We start from the raw sequence: 9,714 nt of genomic DNA on the forward strand, positions 1-9,714 counted from the left end.
AACCAGAAGAAGTTCCGGGAGACTCTTGATACACATGGGAAGGTAATCTAGAATTTGGGGAAGCAGGTGAAGAAACTACAAAAGACTCAAAAGGAGTCGATCAAGAAGTTGAGCAAAGAGGTTGAGAAGATTGCACATGCGGGAGATTTACCTATGGACCTTCTCATGGAGGAGATAGTCCCAGCATCACATGTAGCAGAGCCCGAGGAACCAGGGGCAGCGGCCGGCCACTCTGAGGAGCCAGCTGCAGCATCACACACTGCTGAGGAGCTGATTCAGATGCTCAGCAACCCCGTAGTCCCCCAGTCAGAGAATATCGAGATACAATTAGAGGATGTTCAGGACCCTGTTCAGGTTGAGGACCCAATGCAGACAGAGATCACATAGGGAGTTTTCTTTACTCTCTACCCCCTTTTCCTTGTTCTTATTTGTTATTAGCATTGAGGACAATGCTATCTTTCATTTGGGGGGTGGTACATTTTTATTTGATGACATTTGGTATGTAATAACCATTACACTATTTTTCTTTATCTTTATTTTCACTTTTGGTATGTATATATTCGTTATTTTAACTTTTGGTATGTTGATATTTTTACCATTTGATGTATATATTCATTTCCATTTATGTATATATTCGCTTTACCTTAAGTTTGTATATATTCAGTTCAATTTCCGTAGTTTACTCTATAACTTCTTTCGTTATTTTACCTTAATAGCATAGTTTCTTATTTCCTTTAGTAGCTTCTTTTTTATTTGTTAGCTTCTTTTTTAAGTTTTATGTTGAGAATAAGCCTTCGGTTTTTTTACTGCCACGGTTCTTTCCAAAGGTGGATGTTGTATGAACCGGGTGGCTCTTCCCAACGATGGATGGCGTGACAATCTTCTTAAGGGATTGAGTCCATTTATGTTTTGGTGTAAATAGTAGCAATGAATAAAAGTGTCTCAAGCAGGCTTCACTTGGTACTAACGCACTTACCTTCGACTTTATAGTTAGAAACAAGTGATTGGCAAAGAATAGCTCTAGTTGTGACCTTTAGACTCTTTTGTTGACTAAAACAATCACGAGTGATTTCTTTGAGCCATTTGTGATGTTCAATCTTAGCTAGGGTTGTTGTGGGACCTCGACTCTGTCTCTTTAACAATCCAGCAACTTGAGAGCTGAGGTATTGAATTACAACTCCAAGTTCCGTGCCAATAAGTCTAGAACTTGCCCTGAATGTCTGTCTAGGCGAAACTGTAAGTGTAGCTCGACTTGAGAAATGATTGTAGGATCTCCTTGATCCAATTTGAAACTTGAAAGCTTCCGTAGCCTACCAATATGATATCCCTAGTCAATCCCTTTTAGCCGAAGCCTTTTTTCTTTCAATAACCACGTTACAAGCCTTTATCCGTTCTATAGTGATCCTCTCTTGGAACCCGATCTTTTCTTGGCATTCTTGGTAAACAATTGGCAAAAGAATAAGTTTGGGGGAGAGACGAGGAATATGAAAGTGATAAAAGGTACAAAGAACAAAAAGAAATGAAGAAAAGGGAAGGCAAAGAAAAGAAAGAAAGGGGCCAAAAAGAAATATGTCAAAAAGAAAGTGAAAATTGAAGGGATTCAAAGAAAGCAATGATGAAAGGCATGGAATGATTAGAAAAGGAGAAAAATAATTGTCATGAGCAAGAAAGAGTGACAGTGTGTCTTTCTAGTCCCCCTAAGGAAGAAGAAAATGACTCAAAGAGTCAAGAAAGTATGAGCCGAAATGAGAAAATGGAGTGCTTAAGGAAAGATAAAACCATCATATGTCGATAAGTCCTACCTTGGTCCAAAAGCCTTCATTACATCCCCGCAAAAGCCCTATATGATTTCTAGTTGAGTGAGCTTACACTAGTGGTGATTTAGATAAGGGGCAAGCTTATGGTACTTAGAGCCGGACTTGTGACATTCTTTTGAGAGAGATGACGTACTTCTTCACAATCCCTGTTTTGAGTGTTACATTCTAAAGTGAGATTTGCTTAGGGATAGTAGAGGAGGATGAGTTTGGGTTCCACAATGACCTAAGTAATAGAGAGAGCTTCCTTGGTGAGTTAATTCAACTCTTGATGCTCTAGTATCACATCAGAGCTATGGTAATCAAAAAGTCAAAGCATGCTGTTGTTGATAATTCATTTGTGTTGAGGGTAATTATTAGTCCCAATTGATGCATGATTGATTCACCTTAGGGCAGCTGAAATATCCTTCTGTTTTAATGTAGGTGGGAATTACCTTATTTGCTTGAGGACAAGCAAACACTTAAGTTTTGGGGAGTTGATAAGTAGGGATTTTAACCTATTATTTGCTCTCTTTTACTTGTGTTTTAGCCCAAAAATGTGTGAAGGTATTCCTGGAAACTAATGTAATGTGCTTGCTTGTAGGAATTGTTCAAAATGAACCAAGGGAATCATAATCAACTCATAAAGGAGTCAAAACATGAACAAAAACCAAGATTGGGCCGAGAGATCTGAAACGCGGAGCGCATAAATATTGTGCGGCCGCGAAAACCACAACGCAGCCGCGATAAGATATACGTGGTCCGCGAAAGGGAAATTCAGAGAGTTGCATTTTTAGTCTAAATGATAAGCGCATATCGCACCAGAAATGTGCGGCCGCGAAAGTCTCTCTGCGGCTGCGATGGAATTTATGCGGACTGCGATGCATGAAAATCAAAGAGCTCACAACTTGAGCAAAAGAAAGAAGTGCGGTCCACGCCAGAATTGTGCGGCTGCAAAAGTCCCTTTCACGGCCGCGATTGAAACTATGCGGTCCGTAAAACTCTGCTCAACCTAGATCCAGATCTTAAGAACGGGACCTCGATCAGAATTACGCGGCCGCGGAAGCAAGAATATGGCCACGCTCAGAATTACGCGGCCGCACAACCTCTGCATGGGTATTTTTGTCCGAAAATTTCAGCTTAGTATAAATAGAACTTTTTCTCATTTTTAGGTTATGTTATGTAATAGAGGAGCACCTGAGACGGCTGAGTTTACTGTTTTTGGAAATTTTGTACTAGAGTCATCTTTTAACATTAGATTTTCATCCTTTAATCTAGTATTATGAATTTTTTCTTCTTTTCATCTTTGATTTCTGTTATTTCCATGAGTAGCTAGACCCATAGCTGGGGTTGGGACCCAACCCTAGTGTGGGTATTTGATGGGTATTAAATTTTAGGGCTTGAATGTGTATGGGTTAGTGATATTTAACCTAGTTCTTGCTAGAACAATAGAATTAGTGGTTGCAAACACTGATTCACGCCTTTATGACTTAGTCTCTACTTGAGAAAGGGACTAAGTCTAGGAAAACTAGGATAACAAGGAATTGGGGTGAACTCAAGAAATTGATAGCCCCAATTAAAGGCTTAAACCTAGAGATAGTAATACCCGACTTGAGCTAATATCACTTGAATTGCATGAATACCCATTTGGACTTGAGAAAGTCAAATTGGGAAAAATTACTCAAACTACCGAGAGGTATAGAGTGAGTACTTGGGTGTGATAGCTATATTACAACTCCATTCTAATCACAAGCTTGCCCTAGATTCTTGCTACCCGTTAGATATCCACCTAGGTAGAAGTCACTACCCTAGTCTCTTTAAACCCTTGAAAATCAACAACAAAAACATTATACTTATTTTCAAATATTGCATACAATAGACTAGAGTTAGAAGTAGAATCAAACCCAACATTTGTGGAAGTGTATAAAAGCAAAACCCGCATCTAGACTTAGATATAAACCTAATTCCAAATAAATTACCTCCCTTTAGATTCGATCCCGACCTAGTTGGGTAAAACTACGTCAACAGAGATGTCATCTGTAAGGAAGATTGTTTCCCATTTAAAAGCCAACAGAGCAAAAGTCAACCTATATTTGCTCCTCAAAGAAGCAATCAATCATTATATAATCCATATCTTACTGAAGGTCAATCATCATTATACACAAGTCCTGGCAACTTGCTCAATCCTAAAGCAAGCATACACAATTAGCAGAATACACAATCAACTAGTTCATCACTCTCTGAGTCAACCTCTCAACAAGACTTGATCACAAAAGCACCATCAACTCAACAACTACAGGATCCTCTCACATCAGAACCACCACAACAATTAGTTCAACAGACAGTAATTGCACAAACACCAATGATTCAACAGTCTCATACTACATCAACTATTCTTCCAGCAGAGTTAGAACTTAGAAAATTCTACAGAGGTAAGAAACCACCTATATGGATGAAAGACTTTGTATCTCTTAATATTCATCAAGATGAACCTTATGAATTATCAAAGTTTCTTACTTACGACAACATCACACCCAAATACAAAGCCTACATAGCATCAGCATCAAATATAATTGAACCAACTACCTATTCTGAAGCTGCAAAGGATCCTAGGTGGATTGATGCAATGAAAGCTGAAATTGAAGCTTTGAAAAACAATCACACCTGGTACATAGTTCCCTTACCAGCAGGCAAAACTCCTATAGGCTGCAAATGGATCTACAAAGTAAAGTGCAAAGCCACATGTGAAGTAGAGAGGTTTAACGCCAGACTAGTAGCAAAAGGGTTCAGTCAAAAAGAAGGTATAGACTACCAAGGAATTTTTTTGCCAGTAGTGAAAGTGAAAACTATCGGGATAGTTCTAGCTTTAGCAGCAACTAAGAATTGGCATATTCACCAAATGGATGTCTATAATGCTTTTCTACAAGGAGATTTATTTGATGAGATTTATATGAAACTACCTTAAAGTTTCACAAGTCAGGGGGAGAATAGACCAGTCTGTAGACTTGTAAAATCCTTGTATGGATTAAAGCAAGCTCCAAGACAATGGAACACAAAATTAACAGAGGCTTTGACTAATTCACAATTTCAGCAGAGTCAACATGATCATTCTCTGTTCTTCAAAAGAACTTCAGAAGGTATTACTGTGGTACTTGTCGATGTAGATGATATGCTTATCACAGGTGATTGTCTAACATTAATAGTAGAAACCAAAACAAGCCTACAACAAGCCTTCAAAATGAAAGACCTAAAAGAACTAAAATACTTCCTAGGCATAGAGTTCGCTAGATCTAAACAAGGAATAATAATACATCAATGGAAATATACATTAGAACTTATTTCTGAAACTGGCCTTGCAACTGCTAAACCAGTAACAACTCATCAGGACCTCAACATAAAACTTACCACCAAAGAGTATAATGAACATATCAAGAAGACTGATCCCACTACTCTCTTAGATGAAGAACTAAAGGATCATGCTCCATACTAAAGGTTGATAGGTAAACTTCTATATCTTACAATGACAAGACCAGACATCTCTTTCAGTGTACAAACACTTAGTCAATTTATGCAAAAGCCTAATAAGTCTCACATGGAAGCAGCCCTAAGAATTGTGAGGTATATCAAAAATCAACCTGGGCAAGGCATTCTACTCTCCAGCATATACAACAACACAGTGTCAGCATATTGTGATGCTGATTGGGCAGCCTGTCCAAATTCTAGAAAATCAATCTCAGGTTATTTGATTAAACTTGGTTACTCACTAACAACATGGAAGTCAAAAAAGCAAACCACAGTTTCAAGAAGTTCAGCTGAGGCTGAGTATAGAAGTCTTGCTTCTACAGTAGCAGAAGTTATTTGGGCGTGTTTGGTATGAAGAAAAATATTTTCCGGAAAATGTTTCCGATTTTCCTTCGGGGTAGGGTAAGGTATGCGTACGCACTATCCTCCCCAGACCCCATTAGTGGGATTTTACTAGGTTATTGTTGTTGTTTTCCAATTTTTCCATGTTAGGTTGGCTTAAATATTTTCCTTATGAATTAATTTTCCTCCAATTGGAGGAAACTGTTTTCCTTATCAAGAAAAGGGAAAACATTTTCCAAAACTCCTTCTCAACCTTTTCCACCATCACCAACCCACCCCACACCCCCACACCCACCCACCCAACCCCACCCCATGCCTACCCACCCTACCCCTCTCTCCAAAAAGGTTTTTTTTCGAATTTTAATTTTTTTCTGTCACCCCCCCCCCTCGCGCACAAAAGTTTTATTTTAACTTTTTTTTTGTAATTTCAAATTTCTGTTTTTCGTTTTTTTGCACATCCTCCCCCCTCCGCCCCTGCCCCCTCCCCTCCCCCCTCCCCCCTCCCCCTCCCCCCTCCTGGAAAAAAAATATTATTGTTTTTATATATTTTCAGTTTTAGTTTTTTTATCTTTCGGTTTAAAGGTTCAAAATTTTACAAGTTCTAAAGTTATGAGTTCGGAGGTTTGTGTGTTTGAAAGTTTACGGGTTTAGAAATTATAAGTGTACGGGTTCGAAAGTTTGCGGTTTCGAAAGTTTAGTGGTTCGAAAGTTTGTGAAATTTGTGGGTTCGGAAGGTTGTTGTTTCGAAATTTATGGCTTCATGTTTATTGTATTTAAATTGTTACTCTTGAGAAGTTATTTTCCTTAATTTGCGTACCAAACATCGGAAAATGAATAAGATTATTACTTGTTTTTCAAAAAAAATATTTTGTTGGAAGATATTTTCCTTTATGCCAAACACACCCTTTAGCTCATAATAATAGAGCAAATTCTCCTAATTTATAATGGTTTCGGATAAACTTCAATCTTATCGGTGGTTAAGAATATTTTCAATTCTTGAACCAGGTTCGGACAATCATATGAGCTGAGGTTTGTTTCTGACTACTAGGGGTGTACACAGGTTGGGTTCGTTTGGGTTTTGTAATTATCAAACCAAACCAATTGTGTCGGGTTATTAAATTTAAAGACCAAACCAAACCAATAAAACTCGGGTTTTTCAATCTCGATTTTTCTCGGGTTTTCCTCATTTTTTTCCGGTATAATCTTCATAGCACAAAACATATAACTTGTGCTCAAAATATTTCTTTAATCCTAGTAAGATACAACTATATTAGATATTTTTCAAGAAAATAATACAAAATATGAGATGTATCATGGAATTATCCTAAAATATTCATCAATAAAGGCAATAAAATTATGTAATATAAATATTGCTAATTAAAAGTCATAATAAAAATAAACATAATCTAAAAGTACTAAGTCATGCTAAAATAAGTAGATTAATAAGGGAGTATTAATAACATGACTAAACGCTAAAGAAAAAGTAAAAACAGGTTATGCATTTTTATATAAATCGCTGCCAAACAAAAAATAGATATTCAATATATTGTTGTTCCTAGTATTGAATTTGAATGTCTTTTGTTAGCATTAGTATTGATTTGATTTTGGTTTGAGCTTTTGTTAACATTATTTAAGTTATTAATATTAATGGTTGTAAAACTTATTGGAGTATTCAAAAGTTCTAAGTCCAACCTTGAAACAAGAATACCTTAAAAGATAAAATTATGAAAAAGTTTAAGAAATATTCATAAATTACATCACAATAAGTATATTTATATATTAGATATATCTAAAAAAAATTATATATGTAATGTCGGGTTGGTTTGGTTTCGGCTTGACTTTCTTTAGTTAAAACCAAATCAAATCAAACCAATTATGGTCGGGTTTTTTTTCCAATACCAAACCATAGTCGGGTTTTTCTTTTCTCGATTTGACTTGAATTATCGGATTGGTGCGATTTGTCGGTTTCTTTTTTATACCCTGACTACAGTACAGCTCAAATGACTTTGGAAAAAAAGATACAAGAACTAGCCTCTTATATTTGTAATAACTGGCCTCGGAAATGACCAACATTTTATTTACCATTGAAATAAATTTGAGGAGGACCAGGTACACATTGTTACTTTTGACCAAATATAGTTAGTAAGTAGACTTAAATAATCAAACCAAACTAGTTGACTCAAAAAAGGGTAAAGGCATAGAAACTACTCTACGCCAGGATGGATTGTACATTAGGGACAAGGGTAGTATAAAGTTTTAATTGCGTGTTTTATCATGTCAAAGATGTGTAAATTAAAATCATGTAGTAACTAATTAGCTACTGGGCGGAAATATAGGATAACAATCGTGTTTATTTTGACTGTTTGACATAGATCGTCCAATGGAAAACTATCTCCCTTTGGGATGCTGAAAGATCGAAAGTCAAATGTGTTGAAAAAGTAAGCTGCGTTCCTACTTTACCTTCCCAAAAATATTTGAGTTTTCATTTTAATCAAACTACTTTCCGAAATATTTTGGCATGTGAATCATCGTGTCAAGATGTTGATTGGGTTCAACGCTTTCCGGTCCATGCCGGAGTTCCGTTAGAATCACGACAAATATGAAATGATTTGCATACTTGTAACTTTTAAAATATTTTCAATAATTGTATAGGGTAAAATCGGTTCGTATTATATACTCGAATAATAGAGCAACACGTGGAACCAGAGACAGACAAAAAGCGAGGCAAGTATAAACCAAGATCGGGGACAACAACTTCGGTTGGCACCCGAAAGAACCCGGAGGAAATATTGCTAATGAAGACAAACGAATAATGTTTGCCACCCGATGGCATTCAACGAGGAATGTCTTTTAGTATTAAATACACAATCCGTTATAGAGAATTTTGGCATGCATAGCCCGCCGTTACACATTCATCAATGGCCTCCTTAATTGTCATTTAAGAGAGGCTTGATCCTAGGACCTTGTTGCTTAGGTGCAACTATAAATAGTGACTTCAACAACCATTGTAAATTACACGAATTTTCTGACAAACTTATGCTATATATTATTCAAAAGCTCAATAAAACGTTATTTCTTGTCTATTAATATTCTTATTACTGCCTTCGGAAGCTCTATCTCGGAACCAAGCTATTTGCTGTCTTATCTCGATTTTAATGCTAAGTCTTGCATTTTATTTAATTTATTTATTATTTTGGGATCAAATCGATTATCTTGCCTATAAACCATGTTATAAATTCAACTGTGCCGTTTTACGGGTAAACAATAATAGATGGGTCTAATTTTGACATTTTCCCAATTATTCTTCCAAGAAAAAATGTAGAAACTAATATAATAGAAAAATTAAGTAGATCCAATCATTTGTTTAATTAAGTAGATCCAATCATTAAGTAGAAAAATTAAGTAGATCCAATCGAAGATTCGATCACTAATACCGCAACGAGGAGGATGTAGCCACGCCGCTCCATGACGGGCAATATCCACGACACATTCGGGAGATAACTCCTGATGATGCTGAAGACGAGCACATTGCGGAAACGGTGAGAATATTGAGGGAACAAAAAAAAAGGGTATTACGGGCCATCTCTCGCGACAAGATCAGGCCATCACAGAGTTGAGGCAAGCATTTTTGGGTGCTTCCAATAACGAGAACGGAAGAGCTCCAGTTCTTCCCGATGCTCCCGCAAATCAAACAGCACAAAGGGTTGATAACACACCTCAATGGGTGAGGTCGTCTTTGACGGGGCCGGGGGGAACTGCAACAGATCTGGTAGCAATAACGAAAATGATCCCTTTAAAACCGAACTCATGCGGTTTATAAGGGAAATAAACACCTGAATGGACCAAATCCCGTGCATCGCCAATGTTGAAAGGACTGGACTCAAAGAAATACACCTAGTTGCCATTCAAACCGAGCGTGACGCCGGAGTTAATTCCGAAGCGATTCAAAATGCCGGACATGCCTAAATATGATGGGACTTCAGACCCACAGGAGCACATCACCACCTACACAACGACGGTGAAGGGAAACGAGTTAGCTCCATACGAGATTAAGTCA

The 9,714-nt window shown here is 37.2% G+C and overlaps 2 protein-coding genes across 2 annotated transcripts; both read left to right on the top strand.

Annotated features, from left to right (window-relative positions):
- The first annotated feature begins 153 nt into the window (after positions 1-153).
- On the top strand, positions 154-4,758 carry LOC109220153. Its single transcript, XM_019384616.1, has 2 exons — positions 154-354; positions 4,006-4,758. Exons 1-2 carry the CDS (start codon positions 154-156, stop codon positions 4,756-4,758), a joined length of 954 nt encoding a protein of 317 aa, XP_019240161.1.
- Positions 4,759-5,313: 555 nt separating this feature from the next.
- On the top strand, positions 5,314-5,670 carry LOC109220154 (uncharacterized mitochondrial protein AtMg00810-like). Its single transcript, XM_019384617.1, has one exon. The coding sequence runs from the start codon at positions 5,314-5,316 to the stop codon at positions 5,668-5,670; it is 357 nt and encodes a 118-aa protein (XP_019240162.1).
- Positions 5,671-9,714: the final 4,044 nt, after the last annotated feature.

This window comes from Nicotiana attenuata, unplaced genomic scaffold (assembly GCF_001879085.1).
Source record: "Nicotiana attenuata strain UT unplaced genomic scaffold, NIATTr2, whole genome shotgun sequence".
NCBI lineage: Eukaryota > Viridiplantae > Streptophyta > Magnoliopsida > Solanales > Solanaceae > Nicotiana > Nicotiana attenuata.